The following is a 24,265-nucleotide window of genomic DNA, read 5'->3' on the forward strand; positions in this document are numbered from 1 at the left end:
GAGGTCATGCAGTAACGTGGTGGAGCGGTGGTTATTGCAGGTAGTAGGCTTGTCGGAAGAGGTAGGTCTTCAGGTTTCTTTTGAAGGCTTCCATGGTAGGCGAGAGTCTGATGTGTTGGGGTAGAGAGTTCCAGAGTAGGGGGGATGCACGGGAGAAATCTTGTATGCGATTGTGGGAAGAGGAGATAAGAGGGGAGTAGAGAAGGAGATCTTATGAGGATCGGAGGTTGCATGCTGGTATAGTACTGGGAGACTAGATCACAGATGTATGGAGGAGACAGTTTCTGGATGGCTTTGTATGCCATGGTTGGGGTTTTGAACTGGAGTCTCTGGGCAATGGGGAGCCAGTGAAGGGATTGACAGAGGGGAGAGGCCGGGGAATAGCGGGGGGATGTTGTTGCCAAAAAATACTTCAAAACCAGGCTACAGCGGTATTATGGGGGAATATCCCAAGATGATATATGTGCTCACAGTGTGGGACATGGAAACGAGGCTTTTTATAGGGTTCTACACAAGGATTTCTTAGGCATCTTAGTGAAAATACATGATGAAAATTACAAGGCAGACGGATGCCATTCGCATCACATACGCTCATATGTGAAAAAGACCGCACAATCACACTACACTCGCAGAGCAATAGAAAGAAAAATAGCCTGACACTCATCCGACTCCTGCATTAAAATAAGACGCGAGTGTGACTGCGGCCTAAGAAGGGTTATGATAGGAATCGTTGGAGTCAGAGTCCTGGAAAGTATTGTCAGAGGAATCAAATTCAGAGGAGCTGGAACATGAGATTTGGAGGCAGATTTGTGGTATGAATGGGGTATTAATATTGATTTGGGGGTGTGTAGTGTTCCACTCCATCTACCCCATTCATACACCTGGTTAAGTGTATAGTCATTATTATCACGTTGGAATTTATTTTTCTTCATAGACATAATGCTGTCTTCCAATTTGGTGATCGTTTGTTGCGTTTTACTTATAAATGCTCCATGTTCTGTTAGATTTATATGGCTCCAATGTTAGTTTAATATCATTCATTTATGATTGAACAGCAATTCATTTTTGCTCTTCATTCTTAACAATAAGACACATGAGATTTAGAGAACATGTAGTAAGTAAATGGTTCCATTGCTCCACAAATTGCTGGGAATAAATGGTTGTCGGAAGTTTTTTGATCCGTAGTCCTCTAGGGACCATATCTTTATCAATATAATTCCGTAATGTTGTTTTGTCCCACCATGTTTTCATTTCATAAATCATGATTTTTTTTAAGTTTCCTTAAGTTGACAAACATGGAATTAGGAGTCTGATCCGATTGTCTGCCATTATCGGCCATAACCGCCACACCATCCGCCCTTATGAACCATGGCCTACACCATGGCTGTCTCCTCTCTAGTTTTCCCTATGACCTAAATAATCCTCCTATACTATAAGGCCTCCACACTGTCCGTCTTAATGAGCTATACCCACCACATTGTCTGCCATTATCAGCTATAACCGCTACACCATCCGCCCTAATCAACCATGGCCTATACCATGGCTGTCTCCTCTCTAGTTTTCCCTTACACTCTCTATATCTCCACACTGCCCCCCACCATGCTAACCTCTCTCCATATTGTGCCATTTCACACTGCCCTCTCTCAATATCCATTCTGTGTCTCTTTTCACACTGTGCCCTCATACTGCTCTCTCCAAACTGTATCCCACAGCACAGGTATAATGTCCCCCACAGCTCCCAGTATAATGTCCCCCACAGCTCCCAGTATAATGTCCCCCCCAACTGACAGTATAATGTCCCCCACAGTCCCTGATATAAAATTATGTCCTCTACAGCCAGCCATCCTTTATCATAGAGGAAAATGAGATCATTGGGTTTGAAACATAGAGCAACAGTTCATCGGAATATAGAGCTAGTTTATAGTGATGTGAGCCTATAGTAACTCCACTAATATCTGGATTTGTATGTAATGCTACCACTAAATGTTCCATCATAGGAACATAAGGGACAACCTTGCCTCGTCCCATTTTTAATAGAAAATGTGTCCGATAGAAAGATAGAAGGCCGTTTACCCCAACTATCACTTTAGGGTCAGTGTATAAGAATAGAATTTTAGATAACAAGAAATAACCCAACCCAGTTTGTGGTAGGGCGCTCTTCAAGTAAAGGCCAATGCACTGTGTCGAATGCTTTTATGGCGTCAACAGAAACATGGCACATTGGGATCCCCTGGCTTTTTGCATGGGAAATTAACAACAATGTTTTATTTGTATTATCATGAGCTTCTCTAGCCTTAACAAAGCCAACCTGATCGCTGCTAACAATTGAGGGTAGATAATGGGAGAGCCGTGTTGCAATTATTTTAGAGAATATTTTGACGTGTACATTAATTAATGATATTGGATAAATATAAGGGCAGGTATTTGGTTCTTTTCCGGGCTTTGATATAACCGTTATATGAGCCTCAAGTGATTGGGGGGCAAAGGGGTCTTCTGAGATATTATTGAACTATTATTGAACACTTTTGCTAAAAATGGTAATAACACAGGTGCAAACATCTTATAATAAAATCTATTATTGAATCCACCTGGCCCAGGGCTCTTCCCAGTAGGGAATGATTTAATGGCCTCTCATATCTGTTGCTCAATGAAAGCTTTGTCTAGTACCTCCTGCTCGGGGGTCTGTAAGGAAAGTAAGGCAGTGTCCAGAATATATTTGTCAATTTTTGTTTTAAGACTATTAGGTGGCATGTTGTGGTATTGTGCATAAATATTATATAGTGAGCTATAACAGCAATGAAATGCTTCCTCTATGTCAGTGGGGTTATGAATCTATAGCCGGGTGCCCCTTTTATTCTGGATACATATGTCCTTTGCATGTGTGGATGTAACCTCCTTGTCAATGAGCGGCCACATTTATCTGTGAATTCATACGAGTATCTTCACATGCGATCTTGGTATTTTATACACGTTTCATCTATTAATGACCTTCGCTCCTTTCTTTTTCCAATCAGACTGTTTTTATTAAACAAAACAAAGAATTACCAACATTTTGTTTTTCTTATAGAAACATTGTGAGAAAAGCAATAAAAAGAAAGAAAAACCAGTAACAATACGACAACCGGTTTACAATGATACAAATCCCAATATCGCTCTATAGTACAAGGTTTTGGAATAGTAATTTTACATTTGTACATAAATGTCTGAAATATTCCTGACTGATTATTTTTTTCCCTATTGGGACAACAAAAGAAAAAGAATATATCTAAGAAGGGGCAACTATATGGACTGAGACAATTATTATTCGCTGACACCTTGGGTATAAGGATATAAATTCCTGGTTTACTGTAAGGAAATGGACAAACGGTCCAGTATGGTATTTCTGAGGTTTTCTGAAGCCATACCGGGGGTAATTAACCATTGTTCCCATATGTGTATGGATTTCTTGACAGCGTTTCTTCATATATAAGCTTCCTTTCCAAGCATAGTGTCATTTATCCTGGATTTTAGTTCTGTTATCGTTGGGGGAGAATTGTCTATCCAATGTAGTGCCAACAACTATCTGGCTTGGAATAATATTCTGGAGCTAGCTATTGCCATATGGGAGTCTGGTCTACGTCCTCTCCCAGGAGTCTCAGGATACAGATTTTAGGTTGCAACTGAAGTTGTATCCCAAATACAGATAGTACAAGAGCGATCACCACATTACAGTAGTCGCCAATATTCCCACATCATATGTATCAGGTGGGCGTCATTTTGACCACATCTAGGGCATGTGTCATCAATCTGTATTAAAATTTTAAATAAAATACTTGGGGATCTATATACCCTATGAATGAGAAGAATTTGGGACAATCTTTGTGACTCTGACAATGAAAGATTCGGTGTCAAATCCAAGTTTCCTCAGATAAAGGACCCACATCCTCCCCCCATTTTGTCTTAATTATCAAAGAATATTTACCCAAATGTAGGGCAAGTAACTGCCTATAAATAGGGGATAGTAGACATTTTGTATCCACCGCTGTAGCAATGGTATCTATCGGGTGATGTCGATCAATCAGTATGGCGTTTATTCTAGTTGTGTGTTATATGCATGACGTATTTGCAGATACTGATAAAGCACCCTATGTGAAAGGCTAAAATCTGCCTTTATTTGTTCAAAGCTCTTGAATAATCCATTCCTTAAGAGTTGTGATACCAAACATATACCCCTATCCACCCACTCACTAACATTATTTAGTTTCTGTAGCTCTGATAAGTTATAGTTGTGCCATAAAGGAGTATAGTTTGTGTACTTTTCAATCCCCAGAAAATTTTTACCCCTATCCCACACCTTATATATTAACTTTAGCTTAAGACATTTTAGGTCATTTTCTCCAGGAGGCCCCATATCTAGTACTGAGAATGGAAGCTTCCGCTTGGTTCCTCCCATAAGTAGGTGCCCTGAAATTCCACAATATTTGCGAGTAACCCATCCATGAAACTATCTTAGCTGCTTTCTAGCGTTAAGCAGGTCTGCGTATGTCTGGAGGGAAGCAGATCAGTTATGTTGTTTGTCAAGGAGATCAATCCGCTCAAGCAAAAGGGGGACTTTAGCTGCTTTCTCTTTTAAGCCTGGATCCATGTTTTATTAGTATCCCTCTCAGGATGCATTTGAGAGCTTCCCATTGAAATGGTAAGGCAGTTTCATCATGCTCATATTTGTGAAGGAGTCTATAGTCTCAAGAAGGTCTGAGACACAGAGTGAGTCTTTCAGCAGATTATCATTAAGTTCCCACAGTTGAAGCCTTGGTGGAGTCAGGTATAGTCAGATAACAATATACAGGAGCATGATCTGACCATATAGCAGTCCCTATCAGAGATGTAGGTTGCCATGTAAGCAAGTGATGGCAATTTAATGAAAAGTCTCTACGGCTATGGATATTGTGTAAAGGAGAATAATACGTATAATCCTTTACATCTGGATGTAGTATCCTGCATACATCGACCAGTTGGTCACAAGTAGGGAGATATAAGTTTGCCAAAGTCAAAATGTTGGAATAGATGGAGATCTTAAACACATACACCCTCTCAGTGTCAGACAGTGTTTCTACCATAGTATGCGGCAGTGATCTGTGTCGGCCTATACTCCGCACCTTAGACTTCAAAACAGCATTTGTACTGTGAAGCAAAGATGAATAATATCTGTTAGTAATCTGAGGTACAGTATATGATCGCCTCTAAAGTGGGACTCCTGAAGAAGGAGAAAATGAACGTGTTGTTTATTCATATGATAAAACACTTGAGCTCCTTTCTCTCGAACATTAAGTCCTCTGACATTCAATGAAGGAGTTTTGAGTTGTGTCATATTATATGAAAAAAAGGAGGAGGGGAGAAAAGAAAGATTAAGAGCAAAGAGGAGGTATAGATGGTAGATAGTAACGTCTACCTCTCAGTGGCTAAGAGGTATAGATTAAGAATATATCGAACACCAGGAAATTACGAAACAAGCAGGTCCCAATGCAAGTCCCTAACTGGGGGTTGTCTTTACAGGCGTAAGTCAAACCTTTAGTCCTAGGGTTCCTATTAGGGGGAACCATAGAATATATAGGGAGCAAAGTAATACAGCCTGATATTACAGTAATATAATGTGAACTCAAATTAAATGCCGTTCTAAGATATGAACTGAGACATTCTGTATAGTGGAAGAGTGGCACCTAAAACTCTATTTAGATATATCTTATTATATTCTGAAAGAAATAAGTACGCATCTGCAAACTGTCTCTCTCATCAGGGAAAAGAAGATTTATTTCAGGAGCTCATATGATTGTCAGGTTCCTTTCCCATCTGGGTGCATCACCATCAAATTCCTGATCCATTGAAACCCTTCTGTGAGGTGCCGAAACTCTGTGGCAATGGTGGAGAAGGTGGCCAGTCAGATATATGAATTCTGGGAATGTCCAGGACATCACAGAATGGTCTCATGTCGCTTTGATCTTTCAAAGTATACAATGTTCCATTTTTTTCAGACTTGCAGTTGGAAAGGGTACCACAGGAGTACATCAGACCATTTTCCTAGAGAGTATCAAGTAGTGGTTTCAATGCCCTTCTTTGAGCAAGTTGCCATTCAGGCTAGATCTGGGAGCAATTGTATGCGTTTTCCATTGAAATCACCAGGACCCATCTCCCTGCTTTCCTCACAACGGCCTCTTTTACACTGAAAATAATGTATGTGACCAATAATGTCCCTTGGACGCTCAGGATCTGGGCCATGATTGCCTAATGTGCGGTGCGCCCTGTCGATCTCCAGCTCCTTATCAATAGGGTCACCAAGGATATAATTGAACAGTGTCCACAGTGTTGGCATAATCGCTTGTGCATTGATGATTTCAGGATATTATTGTGATTTTCTTGGTCATCAATGATATTAAAGAGACTGTTTATTTGCTGGCTGTGAAGATCCAGTGTTTGTTTCTGAGCATTTTGATGGTCACAACTTGTACGACATCATCCTCTTATCTCTGTACCTTGTCAGTAAGCTGTGATAGGCTAGAAGTGAGGGGACGTATGTCAGTTTTGTACGTGGTCTTCAGCCTTTGTATATATTGCTCTATCTCTTGTTTAGTAGGGATAGACACAATATGAAATACAAATCAATTATGGCTTTCCCCATATTAAAATCCCTGTGGCTGGGGGAGTATATTTCACTGTGCAGCAAGCACTGCTCAGTATGTGGGCTTTGGTGAGAATACAGGGAGATTTGTGGAGATGTTTTCTTGTGAGGCCTACATTAAGAGAAAAGTTGATGCAGGACTTACAGGCTTGAGCTGTCTGGCATCATGAAGGTTAATTCTGATTATTTTTCCAAGCTGAGATGAGGCAGTAATGGCTCCGGAGCAGGATGATAAGACTTTCGATAAGAAACACTGCATACCAGACATGCTGACGGAGGTGGAGGACCTCAGATTAACCTCCGATCTCGTTTTTCTTTCCCATATCAGACGTCATGTTTAAGGCCGAAAATTGCTTATAATTCCCCCAGGAACACGGTCTGAAGAGAGTGCTCTCATTGCTATGTCCAGGCCATGTCTTTCCTGTTGATTTTCAATATGTCCGAAGGCGGCGTTGATTGGGAGCAGGATTGTGTGATGTAATAACCTTATGTGAGCCCCAGAAACGCGAGTTGTGACACCAATGGAACGGCGCCACAACGGGAGGTGCGTATGAGTGTTTTTATTTTAACAAGGCCAAACATGAGGAATGAGAAGGCGTTGTACCAATAGAAGTGGAAAACCCCTTTAAGAAGATACAATTTTTGGTTAGAATTGAAATAGACTTCTCCCCTGCGTGACTTCTCTGAAGTTTATTAAGAGTTGATTTCTGTGTAAAACATTTCCCACATTAAGAACATGAAAATGGCTTCTCGTCTGTGTGAGTACTTTGGTGACTAAGAAGTGAGGATTTCTTCACAAAACATTTTCCACATTCTGAACAGGAAAAAGGCTTCTCCCCTGTGTGGGTTCTCTGGTGTATAACAACATCTGATTTCTGATTAAAACATTTTCCACATTCTGAACAGGAAAAAGGCTTCTCCCCTGTGTGAGTTCTCTGGTGCTTAACCAGATTTGATTTCTGGTTAAAACATTTTCCACATTCTAAACAGGAAAAAGGCTTCTCCCCTGTGTGCGTTCTCTGGTGGCTATCAAGAATTGCTTTACGGTTAAAACATTTTCCACATTCTGAACAGGAAAAAGGTTTCTCCCCTGTGTGAGTTCTCTGGTGCTTAACCAAACCTGATTTCTGGTTAAAACATTTTCCACATTCTAAACAGGAAAATGGCTTCTCCCCTGTGTGCATTCTCTGGTGGCTATCAAGAATTGCTTTACGGTTAAAACATTTCCCACATTCTGAACAGGAAAAAGGCTTCTCCCCTGTGTGAGTTCTTTGGTGATAGACCAAATCTAATTTCTGGTTAAAACATTTCCCACATTCTGAACAGGAAAAAGGCTTCTCCCCTGTGTGAGTTCTCTGGTGATTGACCAAATTTGATTTCTGGTTAAAACATTTCTCACATTCAAAACAGGAAAAAGGCTTCTCCCCTGTGTGGGTTCTCTGGTGGCTATCAAGAATTGCTTTACGGTTAAAACATTTCCCACATTCTGAACAGGAAAAAGGCTTTTCCCCTGTGTGAGTTCTCTGGTGCTTAAGCAAATCTGAGTTCTGGTTAAAACATTTCCCACATTCTGAACAGGAAAAAGGCTTCTCCCCTGTGTGAGTTCTCTGGTGATAGACCAAATCTAATTTCTGGTTAAAACATTTCCCACATTCTGAACAGGAAAAAGGCTTCTTCCCTGTGTGAGTTCTCTGGTGATTGACCAAATTTGATTTCTGGTTAAAACATTTCTCACATTCAAAACAGGAAAAAGGCTTCTCCCCTGTGTGAGTTCTCTGATGTCTGATAAAACTTGATTTCAATGTAAAACATTTTCCACATTCTGAACAAGAAAATGGCTTCTCTCCTGTGTGGGTTATCCGGTGGTTATCAAGATGCGCTTTCTGGTTAAAACATTTCCCACATTCTGAGCATGAAAAAGGCTTCTCCCCTGTGTGAGTTCTCTGATGTCTGATAAACCTTGATTTCTCTATAAAACATTTTCCACATTCTGAACAAGAAAATGGCTTCTTCTTTGTGTGACTTCTCTGGTGATTAACAAGATTTGATTTCTGATTAAAACATTTCCCACACTTGAAACAAAAAAATCTTTTCTCCGCTGTGTGAATGTTTTGATGCTTAAGAAAACTATTTCCACATTCTGAACGTGAAAATGGCTTCTTTTCATTAGGAGTAGTTTGTTTTTTAATGCTTATTTTGTGACTTTGATTTTCCTTAGTAGTCGGTAATGAATCAGAAGACAGGACCTGTTTCAAAGGATCAGGTGAAAGATCTTTCCTGTGAAGGGATGATGGTAGATCTGGAGTAATTGCATTCACTTCAATTGTATCCTCTGGGATCTCAAGATCATCTGATTTAAAAATTGAAGATGTCAGCTGTCCGTCTGATCTCCTGGTACAGTCATCTGCCAAAAATAAAACCAATTATTATTTTTGAATAAAATATCCTTGAATTATATATTTTTTAACATTTCTACTTAAACTGTAAAATAGCAACTCATGTAAAAAAAATATTGAATTATTCACCAAGACAATGACAGTTCACAGTGTAATAGAAAACCTCATAGGATGAACCAGTGGAGCGTGGTGTTCAACTATTTGTTCATTCAGTCTCTCAAATATGGAATAAAAAGCCAAACAATGTTATGTAGGCAAAAATAACACCAATAAAAACTTCTACTCATCTCACAAAAAACAAGTCCCCACTCAGGTCCATCATCTGTCAGTGGAAAAACAGAGATTTTCACATTATTAGTGGCTCAAAGGCTCTTGAAAAGCAACATGGCTTCCATAAACCAATCCAGCAATATCTGCTCTCCCACAGTCAGATCTCCCCCTCTCTTCTGAGCCTTGCAGTGCGCCCAAACCACATTTATCATCCATGTATTTGGCATTACTACAGTGAGAAGAACCCACTTAATTTACAGTGTGTGTCTCCTGGAGCACAATCTGGGCGCTATGTGTTGGGCAATAAAATGGCCTATTTGTACTGTGTGCTAATTTTCGGAAAGTGACTGTGGAGTCAAAGTAGTGACAACTTCTAAAGATTAATTCATTGAGGGTCATAATTTTCAAAATGGAGTCAATATATGAGAATTTCTACTGCTCTGATTTTCTGACATTTTGTATGGTGTGGTGTGTCCCATATCCCCTGGGATCTGCTCCGGCGACGTCTGCTTCTGTCACCAGGTGCTGTCCTATTTATTCTGCAGGCGGCGCTGGTGATTGAGAAGACGACGGGACCAAAAGTTCTGGGCGGCACAGGCTCTGTCCAGGCACTTAGATTAGTTTGCATGGAACCAGTAGTACCATCCAGTCTGGCGGTATGGGTGTGTGTGCTGTCCAGCTGAAGTAACCTGCTCCCTACTTCTGGCAATTGGAAAGCACCGCACCCTACTAAAGCTGGAAGCATATTGCCGGAAGCTGCCAGATCCAGCCTTGTTCTCCTCTGGTTCAGTCCTCTGTGATCAGCTCCCGGCTTGTGTATTTGTTTCCTGTTGTGACCCCGGCCCGTTTACTGACTATTTTTGCGTAGTCTGATTTTGTACTTTCTCTTCCCTCCTGGTTCTGGCTACCTGACTATTCTTCTTCCCATCTCACTCCACAGAACAGCAAGTAACACTATGGCCCAAGCCTAGGGGTCTCTGTGTAAGTCCAGATCCATAAGGAAGGATTAAAGGGTAATGGGCAAAACTGTGACTACAGATAATAACACCGACTGAAACGATCAAGCTGAACAGTCTTCTTCAGTAAAAAAAAACTTCAGTCTACAACTGTAACTACTAGGTAGTTAAAGACTCACATAGGTGAGGCAGGCCGATCCGACCCCAAATAAACTATCATACAGAATGAACATGTAAAGAAAATATAACAATAAAAATATGTGTTACATCCCCAACACAAATGTATGTATGAAGGGAGAAATCCAACACTAAACCGGAGTTGCACTCATTTATGGTGGACCATTGGAGGTATGATGAGTCCTGACCAGAAGAGTAGAGAAAGTATTAGTGCCCCCATTTCAGGAGAGATTGTGCAGGAATCTGAATTCCTTAGGATCAAAAAAATAATGGAATTCATGACGTGGAGTGAATCCATGAAACCAGGGCTCGAGCCATGCCACCACATCTCCTGGAGGCGTGAATAGATGTATATTACAGCCATCAGCCACGCACAGCTTAGAGAGATATCATGGCACAGGTGTAATGTTTTTTGCAATCCTGCTTGAAGTTAGTCAGTTTTAAAAGAAATTAAAAAGTCAGGATAAAGGGAAACTCTGTGGTTATTGTACAGAAATTCACACTTGGCCCTCACTGCACATTTAATATTGTTGATCATAAAAGTGCAGTTTGGCCAGAAAGACTGGACCTGGTCTTGTAGGGACCATATGAGCACATTCAGCGACACAGAAGGGAGAGAAGGTAGATTCATCCAATAAGATATCAGGGTCCTAGGAAGCCAATAGCATCATTAACCTCCGCTTTCTGTTAAAGGCCCATCAGAATGTTTTTCTTCAAGTGATTTTATAAGTTTTCAGCACATTCTACGTACGCTGTCATTTGGCTTTGTAGTTTACAGATCTGGGCAGGTAAGGGTCAGCGTCTACTAATCCCAGGGGGGTAGGTGGATCCTCCAGGTTGTAAGTTTTACAGAAAAGGGGTTTTCAATGCCCAAATTCATTTGAACAGTTTTGGGTGGAGAAGAATTTTGTGATCTAGAGGCAAAATGGTGATCACACGATTGTGATACGGCCGGACTACACCACCGATAAAGCAGCCACAGCCGGTGACTGAGAAGAATCTGTGACTTCTCTGCATTTAGTGGTCACTACTCACCTGGGTAGTCATATGTAGGAATCTCCTCTTTACACCGCTCATCACCCCTCACATATGTCTCTGTAGTATTAATATGGGTCAGATCTTCACCCTGAAACAAATATTGTAAAAGTCACAGACAGATGGAGAAGTCCCATCTATGATCAGCTCTAATCCTGCCATCTCCACCATTCTCATTACACAAGTATAAACCATATAATACTGGTGGATAAAACAAGACTGAGCACAAGACCTTCACAGCCGTCTACACATCATAGGGGAGATCTCATGACACCTTCTCTCCATCTACCTGATGATCCTGAGGAACATTGGGATCTTCTTGTTTACAGTCCTGTGGAAGAAGAGGACGGGGACATCTCTCTGGTGATGTCCTCTTACTGGATAGATCTGGAGGAAACACATACAGGGTCTGAATTCATTCTTTACATACAGATAATTATAGACAGTGTGTATTTAGTCCTATTACCTGGTGATGTGAGGTGCTGGGGAACCTCAAACATGATGCCCTTGTACAGATCTTTGTGTCCTTCTAAATACTCCCACTCCTCCATGGAGAAATAGACAGCGACATCCTGACACCTTATAGGAACCTGACACATACAATGATACCGTCATCCCCTCGATCCCTCCATAGCGTTACTGTATAATGTCCCAGCATTCCCAGCAGTGTCACCTCTCCAGTCAGCAGCTCAATCATCTTGTAGGCGAGTTCTAGGATCTTCTGGTCATTGATGTCTTCATGTATCAGGGGGTGAGGTGGAGGCCCCGTGATTGGGTTCAGGGGTCTTCCCCATCCCTCAGACACAGGGTCCTGACAGCGCTCACTAGAGGTCTTCTTCACTACTGTGTAATCCTGGTTATGGAGAGACACATTAATAAATCTCACTACAGACATTTCCAGAGTCCTCACCTCTCCAGTTCTGTCCATCTGTTATTCCCATAGATAATGATGTAATATGACGTCATCAGAATCTCTCACCTCTCCAGTAAGCCGGAAGAGGATCTCTAGGGTGAGGTGTAATATCCTCTCCACCATCTTGTCTCTGTCCATGTCCATCTTTTATGGATCAATAAGGAAAATTCTCTTATATAGAAGATCTTCACTGAGAGGATCTGATATTGTAGGGATCTGAATGAGAAGATGATGAGCAGATGTAGCATCATAAAAATCCTGTGTAGTAATACAATTTCTGGAGATAATAAGGGGAAACATATGAGGAGATTTATTATTTTACAGTGTTTAGTTTTCCTCTTTCTTCCTCGGAGTCGGCAGCGGAATACGTTTCTCATAGACTCATCTTCCATGACGCTAATTCTCGTCTCCTTTACCAACACTGGAATCGGCATTAGCAATACTGCAGGAGATATTCATTACACGTGACATGAGAAATAACTACCGTATTATCCGGAATATAAGAAGACTGGGTGTATAAGGCGACCCCCAACTTTTCCAGTTAAAATATAGAGTTTGGGATATACTCGTTGTATAAGACTACCCCTCTTCCAACGCACATGCAATAAAAATTTAAAAAAAAATCAGATTTGATTTCAGTATGGTAATTTTAAAGTGATGAACCTTACCGGTGATTGGCTGGTTGTTGTATACAAAGCCTGCTTGGATTGGTCAGCTCTTCCTGCGAGCCCAGCTCTCCCAGTCTCCAAGACTATCAGAGCGGTAGCACATCCCTCTGGCCCGCCCTTGTATCCTATTACCGGTACCTCCTTCTCTGCCTCTCTGATCTCGCTCCTGAGGACTGCAGTGACGAGGTGAGGGGGCGCCTCACCGGGAAAGAGTAAGTGAAGCAAGCTGCAGGCGTCCGGGACGCCCGGGGTATGGAAAAAAGAGAAAGAGCGGTGCTGTGCCCAGAAAAACACGCCTCTTTCACAAGTCTGGCCCGCCCTTGTATTACCTCCTTCTCCGCCTCTCAGGAGGCAGAGAAGGAGGTACCTGTAATAGGATACAAGGGCAGGCCAGAGGGATGTGCTACTGCTCTGATAGTCTTGAAGACAGGGAAGGCTTATAAATTACCATAAATACCATATTTTTCGGACTATAAGACGCACCAGACCATAAGACGCACCTAGGTTTTAGAGTAGGAAAATAGAAAAAAAAATTTAAGCAAAAAATGTGTTCACGATGCACTTTTAAGGGGGAGGGGGTCTTCTGATGACACTGGTATAGGGGTAATGTCCCCCAATTCTGACAATATCCCCCATCCTGGTATATATGCCCCCCCCTTCCTTTTATATGTGGCCCCCATCCCCATCCTGGTATGCCTGGCATCCCTCCATCCTGGTATGCATGGCACCCCTCATCCCTATCCTGGTATGCATGGCACCCTTCATCCCTGTCCTGGTATGCATGGCACCCCTCATCCCTATACTGGTATGCATGGAACCCCTCCATCCTGGTATGCATGGCACCCCTCATCCCTATCCTGGTATGCATGGCACCCCTAATCCCTATCCTGGTATGAATGGCACAGCAATCCCCATCCTGGTATGCATGGCACCCCTCATCCCTGTCCTGGTATGCATGGCACCCCTCATCCCTGTCCTGGTATGCATGGCACCTCTCATCCCTGTCCTGGTATGCATGGCACACCTCATCCCTATCCTGGTATGCATGGCACCCCTCATCCTTATCCTGGTATGTATGGCCCCTCATCCTTATCCTGGTATGTATGGCACCCTCATCTTTTTCCTGTTATGTATGCCCCCCTCAGCCTTATCCTGGTATGTATGGCCCCCTCACCTTTATCCTGTTATGTACGCCCCCTCATCCTTATTTTGGTATGCATGGTCCCCCTAATCCCCATCATGCTTCACATAAAAAAATAAACACTCCTACTCACCTTTCTTCTGTCCTCCAGCGCTGCGTCCTATCTGCCTGCACTCATCTCGCCATGTGAGCCGCGCATGGCGTCACTACCATGCGAGGCTCACAAGGGGAGATCAGCTGCCGGAAGTCACTGCTCCTCACGCTGGGACTTCATGCTCCTTAATAGCTGGCACACAGCGTAGCAGCAGTGCGGCTCCTGCTGCCGGGCGATCGCGTGTGCCCGCTATTAAAGGGCATGAATATTCACCCCTCCCCACGCCCATGGAGAGAGGTTGAATATTTATGCCCTTAAACAGCGGGCACAGGTGATTCCGGCAGCAGCAGGAGCCGCGCTGCGGCTACACTGTGTGCCGCTATTAAGAAGCATGTATATTCAGTGCTCCTCATACCCCATGGGGGGGGTTTGGTCGACTATATAAAGTATTTGGGGGCCTCCCGACAGATGATGTCAGGGCAGAGAAGGATCTCTCATCCTGAAATTCAGAGGCTAATCCGTTTGTTCTTCCTGTAGATAATCGTCCGCTAGAGGAGTCTGGAGGCGACTCTCTCATACAGACCACAGGAAAGCTGGAATATTTGTGTGTATAGGGAGATGGAAGAGATAGCAGTCTGCCAAATGACTGTTCAGCCAACACTTATCTCATGTGTATCGAGCCGTTCGGATTACACTGACAGGCAAGGATAATACACCGCACTACAGCAGTACAGTGCATCACCTGAGCAATCAGAGGATTGTATGTTGTATGATCGTGACGTGCCCCCTGGGGCCGTGGGGTACACGGTAGCCGGGCCGGTTCTGTATTGGGGTAGTCACGGTGGCAGTGACCCAGTCCGTGGCCCAGGGCGGTCAAATAAAGAACAGTGAAAGTCAATTTGGGGAAATAAAGATTTGGGGATAATGTTCGTGACGCCACCCGTGGTATGTGGCTATATGGGGCCCTCGCTGTGGTGCAGATCCACTGGGGCTGTTGGTGACGCAGCAGAGATGGTTCGGCTCTCCACGGGTAGAGCTATGCCCCAGGGCAGTATATAGGACTTGATGAGGTAGATGTTGTCAGCAGGGACAGTGTAGTGCAGGGCAGGTGACGCAGCAATTAAGTCAAGGACACAGCAGGGTGCAGTCTTCAGGTTTTACTCACAGTTGTTAAGTTCTCCAGGTTACAGTTACCGGTTTGTAACCACCCACATCGTCCTGTGTCCTCCTGGGAAGTGATCCAGCCAACTCTCAGATATCTTAGGAGCACTTGAACGGGACCCTTTTCGGTGTACCTCTCCAGGCCGTCTCACTGCGCTGGCTCTCGCCCTCCTGCCCTGCGCCTCAGACACAGTGTCCCGAGCCAGTGGCCGTGGGCCTCGTCAGGCGACGTCTGGACTGTCCCCTTATCCTATATGGCCACCTTTTCAGCGATTATGTGTGGACTGTGGCTACGGCACCTAAGGATACCGCAACCTCCGGTTTGCTAGCTGAGCTTTAAAGTACTCCACTAGTCTGGGGCCAGTCCCCTCCTGCGGCCTTGATCCCTCGATGGTCAGCGTGAATTCGGGCGCACGGATGGCTTCCCGCACTCGCCGTGCCCCTAGGATCCCTTCTATTTCTGGAGTCTTTCCCACTGCTCCGGTCTTCTCCCCTCACTCTCCTACTGCTGGGCCCCTCTGACTGGGCCACACTCCTCACTATCCACTGAACTCCTGCTCCAAGCACTGGAGCCAGGAAAATGGACCCTTCTAGATGTTTCTACCCTTGCTTTTATACTCTTCCTGTCTGTGCTCCCCTGAACTGTTTCCTCCACCCAGCTCCTCCACTTAGTTCCACCCTCCTGAAAGGGACCAGGCCTGTGCTCTCTCTTAGGAGCAATCTTGCCCTTCCCTTATGAAGTGGTGTAGTGTTGGATGTGAGTGTGTGGGTCCCGGGTAGTGCTCCCTCCTTACCTGAGAGTGGGGTACCACACCTCTGGCTGAGATGCAGTACTTCTGTGGCAACTGGACCCGCAGGGGCGCCACAATCGCACTAATGAGAGCTGTCTAAAAAAATATTTAACATGAAAAAAAATCACAGTTTTAGCAACAAGAAATATCTGTCACTACAGGGAAACCAGACTCACTGCACAATGTTAGTTAAGTCACGTCCATAACAACTTTCTTATACTCTGTTATCCTATACACATTCTATACACAGTGACGTAGATAGAAATCACAGTGACGTAGCAATAGCTGAAATTGAGCCCCCCGAAGGGGAAAAAAAAATATATATATATATATATATACAGTACAGACCAAAAGTTTGGACACACCTTCTCATTTAAGGATTTTTCTGTATTTTCATGACTATGAAAATTGTACATTCACACTGAAGGCATCAAAACTATGAATTAACACATGTGGAATTATATACTTTCCTTCACTGTTTATATATATATATATATATATATTTACTATATAATCGGCTGGCTTATCCCGTCTGTCTGTCGGTCCAGGAAATCCCGCGTTGCTGATTGGTCCGGCCGCGGTCGGTCGGGGTACTTCTTCTGCGAGCAGCCGGGAGATGACCGGCTAGCACCGGTCATCTCCCGGCTGCGTCGCCGCTGATCTCCCGAAGGTGGCCTGCGTGTTTCAAATGGCTGTATGTTTTGGGTCATTGTCTTGCTGGAAGACCCAACCACGATCCATTTTTAATGTCCTGGCGGAGGGAAGGAGGTTGTCACTCAGGATTTTACGGTACATTGCTCCATCCATTCTTCCATTGATGCGGTGAAGTAGTCCTGTGTCCTTAGCAGAGAAACATTCCAAAAACATAATGTTTCCACTTCCATGCTTGACAGTGGAGACGGTGTTCTTTGAGCCATTGGCAGCATTTCTCTTCCTCCAAACACGGCGAGTTGAGTTAATGCCAAAGAGCTCAATTTTTGTCTCATCTGACCACAGCACCTTCTCCCAATAACTCACAGAATCATCCAGGTGTTCATTGGCAAACTTCAGACGGGCCTGCACATGTGCCTTATTGAGCCCGGGGACTTTGCGGGCACTGCAGGATTTTAAACCTTTAAGGCGCAATATGTTACCAATGGTTTTCTTGGTGACTGTGGTTTGAGATCATTAACAAGTTCCTCCGTGTAGTTTTAGGCTGATCTCTCACCTTCCTCATGATCAAGGATAACCCACAAGGTGAGATTTTAAATGGTGCCCCAGATTGATGTCAATTGACAGTCATTTTGTATTTCTTCCATTTTCTTACTATTGCACCAACAGTTGTCTCCTTTTCACCCAGCATCTTGCTTATGGTTTTGTAGCCCATTTCAGCTTTGTGCAGGTCTATGATCTTGTCCCTGAAATCCTTAGAAAGCTCTTTGGTCTTGCCCATGTTGTAGAGGTTAGAGTTTGACTGATTAATTGAGTCTGTGGAAAGGAGTCTTTTATACAGGTGACTATGTAAGACAGCCAGTGTCGGACTGGGGTGTCCGGGGCCCACAGGGGGAATTGATCCTCGGGGCCCACTCTACAGCTATATGCAAATACCTGTTAGCCGTTATCCCTGTTATAGAGGACTGTAAACAGCAGGCGGCTCCTGTATCTACTGTGCACCACTATAACTAGGATGTACAATTAAGGTAGTTTGTATTAAAGGGGTTGTTTGGTGAAAAGAAGATATTACCGATCCATGGGCTCCAAAGGATAAGTGATAACTTATTGATCGTTTGGGTCCGAACATTGGAAAACGCACCTATCGGAAGAATGGGGAACTTTTATCCCTGTCAGGACACTTATCCCCATTTTAAAATACAGCAGCAGGTGGGACGTCTGACTGCAGCCTCATTCATTCTCTTTGGGGCTTACAGAAAAAGACAAGAACAGCAAGTGAGGGAAAGAATGGATCAGTGGACAAGTCGCACATGAGCTCCAGTCTAAGGGGAATAAAAACTCCACATTCTACCAATTGGTGCAGGTCCCAGTATTCAGACCCCAACTAATCAATATTTTATCACTTATCCTGTAGAGAGGTGATTACTTGCTTTCCCCGGAGAACCCCTGTAAGTGCATCTTGTTCCAAATATTTAATCACTAATGGAAATAAATAATCTTCTAACTAATATCAGAAAGAACAATTGACTGCCATACCCAACAAAACCCACTATACCAACAGCAATAGTACCACATACAAGGGAGAAATACTGCCACACCATGACCAGACCACATATTACCACCACCATAGAGACCGAATAATACTACAGACAAGGGAGAAATACAGTGACACCCGTGACCAGACCACATATTACCACCACATAGTGACCGAATAATACTACATACAAGGGAGAAATACAGTGACACCCGTGACCAGACCACATATTACCACCACATAGTGACTGAATAATACCACATACAAGGGAGAAATACCACCACACCATGACCAGACCAGATATTAACAGCATATAGCATCCAAGTAATTCCCCATCATTGCTCTCCCCCCACCTCCTCCATCATTGCTCACTCCCATCTCCATCATTGCTCTCCCCCCACCTCCTTCATCATTGCTCTCTCCCACCTTCTCCATCATTTTCATATTGCCATCATCATTGCCATATATCCCCCCACCTCCTCGATCATTGCCACCCCCCCCCCACATCCTCCATCATTGCCATATCTTCCCCACCTCCTCCATCATCATTGCCATGTCATATCTCGTACAGTTATTACCAGTTTCACGCTAGCCCAATTATTATTATTCGCTGCCACCACCGACCAAATTTAAAATATAATACAGGCCTGGTCGGACGCCTGCATTCTGGTAGTGTATGGCTTCGAGAAAGGGAATGATTACAGAGCAAAAGAAACAGGACTATTAAATTTTATATTTAATCCAAAAGGGAGGCAGTGTTTAGGAAAAATGTACAAAGATTTTACACAAGGGGACAATACAATACATATGCAGTTACACAAAATAATAAGGATTAAAGAAGAAACTTACTATACGATCGCAGAGACAATTCAATATAGCTGGAGGGGAGAAACTCCAATTGAGTCTCCAGAGACCACACACGTTATTGCTGCAGTCCATTTTTCTCCCTGGAGGGGCTCACAGCTCCGGGAAAATAAGTATATTGTTCCTTGGCTGACCCTGTCACTAAAAGTATGGGCCCCATTATCATAGGACGAATGTAACTTTAGTTATTCCATCTTTTATTTTGGCTCCGAAAATCCTGCAGTTTGCAGCTGGGGAATTGTCTTAGTTAACGAGCTGCGTCCTCCTCAGCTAGATGTAAATTGTCGGAGGTCTGTGTCAGAGGAAAACACACTCGCATGCTAATTGGGGTTGTAGCACCTTTCTTTGTGCCAGCATCTGTCCAAGCCACTTCTGCTGTGGTGATAATTTGCATACAGACAGATAGTAGATCAGCTCTTCTCTCCTGACAAATAGTATAGGGGAGGGGGAGAAGAAGAGGGCTGGAGCCGGATTCTTCTTCGTAAAAAAGAAAGACGGTTCACTACGCCCCTGTATCGATTATAGAGGACTCAACCAGATTACTATCAAAAACAAATACCCCCTGCTGCTCATCTCTGAGCTGTTCGACCGCCTTAAAGGCGCGAAGATCTTCTCCAAGCTCAATCTTCGTGGGGCGTATAACTTGGTCCGGATCTGCCAAGGAGACGAGTGGAAGACGGCATTCAATACCCGGGACGGCCACTATGAATACCGTGTGATGCCCTTCGGTCTCTGTTATGCACCAGCCGTCTTCCAAGAATTTGTTAACGACATCTTCCGTGACCTCTTATATTCTTGCGTGGTGGTGTACCTGGACGACATCTTGGTCTTCTCTCCGGATCTTCCCACACACCGGAGGGACGTTCGTCAGGTCCTGCTTAGGCTCAGGCAGAATCACCTATAAGCAAAATTTGAGAAATGCCTCTTCGAGCAGACCTCTCTTCCGTTCCTGGGCTATATTATCTCTAAGACTGGTCTACGGATGGACCCCAAGAAGGTTTCTGCCGTCTTAAAGTGGCCCCGTCTGGAGGGGTTGAAGGCGATTCAGCGATTCCTGGGCTTCGCCAGCTATTACCGTCTCTTCATCCCACATTTCTCTTCCCGGACTGCTCCCATCTCTGCGCTCACCCGAAAGAGAGCAAATCCTAAGGAATGGCCGTCCGAAGAAGAGGAGGCCTTCCTCTCCTTAAAACAAGCCTTCTCTTCTGCCCCAGTGCTGCACCGTCCGGATAGCAACAAACAGTTCATTCTGGAGGTTGATGCTTCCTCTTCCGGAGGCGGAGCGGTGCTCACCCAGAAATCACCATCCGGGAGAATGGTAACCTGTGGCTTCTTCTTCAAGCTCTTCTCCTCGTCCGAGCGCAACTACTCCATAGGAGACCGAGAACTGCTGGCCATCAAATTGGCGCTGGAGGAGTGGCGTTACCTGCTTGAAGGGGCTCTGCACCCGGTGGTCATCTAAACTGACTACAAAAATAGGGCATATCTACAGAATGCCCAAAGACTCAATCCGCATCAGGCCCGGTGGTCTTTGTTCTTCGCCCGCTTCAACTTTACCCTACATTACCGCCCAGCGGACAAGAACGTTAAAGCCGACGCCTTGTCCCGATCCTTCCTGTCTTCCGATCAAGAGGAGCCTATGCATATCATCGATCCTTCCAAAGTGATGAATGTGGCCCCCTTGGACCTGTCTCGTCTCCCACCCGGTAAGACGTTTGTAGCGGTTTCGGATCATAAGAAGGTTCTTCATTGGGGTCATTCATCTAAACTAGCCGGCCATGCTGGCCAGAAAAAGACTTTCCTGCTCATTACCCGGCATTACTGGTGGCCTACCCTGCGCAAGGATGTGGTAGACTTCGTCACGGCTTGTTCGTCCTGTGCCCGCAACAAGGTTCCCAGACATCTTCCAGCCGGCCGCCTCCTGCCTCTTCCCGTACCTGCTGCCCCATGGCAACACATTGCTATGGACTTTATTACTGATCTCCCTGTTTCTGCCGGTTGTACGGTCATTTGGGTGGTCACTGACCGCTTTTCTAAAATGGCCCACTTCATCCCTCTGCCTGGTCTCCCGTCTGCATTTGTGCTGGCTAAGGATTTCATCCATCACATCTTTCGTCTCCACGGCCTACCCTTCCACATTGTGTCTGATCGCGGGATCCAGTTCACTTCGCGTTTCTGGAGAGCTACGTGTAAACTGCTGGATGTCACCCTGGATTTCTCCTCTGCTTACCATCCGCAGTCCAATGGCCAAGTGGAAAGTATCAAACAGATCCTTACCAGCTTCCTCCGGCACTTCGTCAACGCTCACCATATCAATTGGGTGGAGCTCCTACTAAGGGCTGAGTTCTCCTATAACAACCATGAGAGTGAATCTTCTTCTAAGTCCCCGTTCTTTGTGGTCTACGGTCAACATCCCCGGATTCCGTTTCCCGTCTCCGCTTCAGTGGACAATCCTGCCGCGGAGTCTCTGGTCAGCGAATTTTCCACCATTTGGGAAGACACTAGGTCCGCACTTCTTCAATCCTCCGAGCGGATGAAGAAACATGCTGATAAGAGACGTCTGGATCCACCTCAGTTTCATCCGGGGGACAAGGTTTGGCTCTCCTCCAAACATGTTCACCTCAAAATACCCTCCTATAAGTTAGGTCCACGGTTCATCGGTCCATTCAAAGTCCTCAAGCAAATCAACCCAGTAGCCTACAAGTTAAAACTCCCGGCCACCTTACGGATTCCCAACTCCTTCCACGTATCTCTCCTCAAACCAGTTGTGCTTAATTCTTTTTCCGACAATCCAGGTACCTCCCCAGCTTCGGTCTCTGCTGAGGACGTCTATGAGGTAGAGAACATTCTGGCCACCAAGAGGGTAAGAGGAAAAACCTTTTTTTTCTGGTGGATTGGAAGGGGTTTGGCCCAGAAGAGAGAACTTGGGAACACAGGGAGAACATCCATGCCCCACTTCTTCTTAAAAAAATTCTTTCTGGCCTAAAAAAGAGGGGGCGTAAGGGGGGGGGGTACTGTATTATCGGCATCTCTGCCCCCTGACAGGCAGAGACACCGTCCCTCTTACCGCTGCGCTCCCGGCTCGGTGTCTTCCGGCTCTCCTGCTGCTGCTGTCGGCGCACGCAGCTTCCCGGACACTGTGCTTAGGGCGCGCGCACCCTCCCTCTTAAAGGGGCCGCGCACGCTGTCCTAAGGAGTCCCCGGCCAGTGGCCGGAGGACCTCTCATATAAAAGGCACCTCCTCCAAAATGGAGGTGTCCGTGCAATGTTGTAGCTTTGTGTCCTAAACTCTACTTCAGCCCTCAGGTCCCGCTGCTAGTCCAGTCCGCCAGCTTGTCTACAAGTCCAGTCCGCCAGCTTGACTACCAGTCCAGTCTGCCAGCCTGATTATCAGTCCAGTCCGCCAGCCTGACAACCAGTCCTGTCCGCCAGCCTGACTACCAGTCTCCGCCTGCCAGCCTGACTACCAGTCTCCGCCTGCCAGCCTGACTACCAGTCTCCGCCTGCCAGCCTGACTACCAGTCTCCGCCTGCCAAGTGTACTCTCCAGCCCGACGGTCTGCCTACGATCCAAACCCGCCGGTCTGTCTATGGGCCTGGCTTGCCTGCCTACCCGGAGAATGTACCAGTTACCTGCCGTGCCTATCTGTCTGCCTACCTGGAGGCGCCTACCAGTCACCTGCCGTGCCTATCAGTCTGTCTACCTGGAGGCTCCTGTCAGTTACCTGCCTTGCCTACCCGGAGGCTCCTGCCAGTTACCCGTGGGAGTCACCTGCTCTCATTCAAGGACAGGCCCAGAGTAGCACCTGGTCCCTCTGCTCGGTCCTTCCCTGGTTCACGGAGTCGATTGAGCCGCCATGCGACCTTGGTCAGTCCAAGTTGATACCTAGTTACGCCCCTCTGGTCCCTCATTGCAACGCAGCACAGAGGTTCCACCACCTGGATCCGTAACAGCATAGCTACCACAGCATCTTGCAGAGGCATGCTATTTCATCCGGTTTGCGTTTAGTTGGACCATCATTTATTTTTCAACAGGACAATGACCCCAAACACACCTCCAGGCTGTGTAAGGGCTATTTGACCAAGAGGGAGAGTGATGGGGTGCTACGCCAGATGACCTGGCCTCCACAGTCACCAGACCTGAACCCAATCGAGATGGTTTGGGGTGAGCTGGACCGCAGTGAAGGCAAAAGGGCCAACAAATGCTAAGCATCTCTGGGAACTCCTTCAAGATTGTTAGAAGACCATTTCCGGTGACTACCTCTTGAAGCTCATCAAGAGAATGGCAAGAGTGTGCAAAGCAGTCATCAAAGCAAAAGGTGGCTACTTTGAAGAACCTAGAATATAAGACATATTTTCAGTTGTTTCACACTTTTTTGTTAAGTATATAATTCCACATGTGTTAATTCATAGTTTTGATGCCTTCAGTGTGAATGTACAATTTTCATAGTCATGAAAATACAGAAAAACTTTTAAATGAGGTGTGTCCAAACTTTTGGTCTGTACTGTATATTTATTATATACCGTATTTTTCGGACTATAAGACGCACTCACGCTCGGATGCTCACGCTCACGCTCTGATGCTCACGCTCGCGCTCGGACGCTCCCGCTCGGACGCTCACACACTCGCGCTCGGACGCTCACGCTCTGACGCTCACGCTCGGACGTTCACGCTCGGATGCTCACGCTCACGCTCTGACGCTCGGAAGCTCACGCTCGGACGTTCACGCTCGGACACTCACGCTCACGCTCGGACGCTCACACACTCGCGCTCGGACGCTCACGCTCTGACGCTCACACGTTCACGCTCGGACGCTCACGCTCTGACGTTCACGCTCGGATGCTCACGCTCTGACGCTCACGCTCGGACGTTCACGCTCGGACGCTCATGCTCACGCTCGGACGCTCACGCTCGGACGCTCACGCTCTGACGCTCACGCTCGGACGCTCCCGCTCGGACGCT

The 24,265-nt window shown here is 45.3% G+C and overlaps 1 protein-coding gene across 1 annotated transcript in view; it reads right to left on the reverse strand.

The window, feature by feature from the left end:
* Positions 1–3,102: 3,102 nt before the first annotated feature.
* The window catches only part of LOC141171864 (uncharacterized), a 29,454-nt gene continuing 8,291 nt past the window's right edge, over positions 3,103–24,265 (reverse strand). The window contains exons 2-7 of the mRNA XM_073655493.1: positions 12,466–12,615; positions 12,160–12,339; positions 11,953–12,076; positions 11,776–11,873; positions 11,487–11,577; positions 3,103–9,056 (exon numbers count right to left, since the gene is read on the reverse strand). Of these exons, the coding sequence (XP_073511594.1) occupies positions 7,381–9,056; positions 11,487–11,577; positions 11,776–11,873; positions 11,953–12,076; positions 12,160–12,339; positions 12,466–12,543 (2,247 nt within the window). The 5' untranslated portion in view covers positions 12,544–12,615 and the 3' untranslated portion in view covers positions 3,103–7,380. The remainder of the gene's footprint in view (positions 9,057–11,486; positions 11,578–11,775; positions 11,874–11,952; positions 12,077–12,159; positions 12,340–12,465; positions 12,616–24,265) is intronic.

The sequence above is a fragment of the Phyllobates terribilis genome, unplaced genomic scaffold, assembly GCF_046119375.1.
Source record: "Phyllobates terribilis strain yellow unplaced genomic scaffold, ASM4611937v1 Scaffold_12__6_contigs__length_324123572, whole genome shotgun sequence".
Classification (NCBI taxonomy): Eukaryota; Metazoa; Chordata; class Amphibia; order Anura; family Dendrobatidae; genus Phyllobates; species Phyllobates terribilis.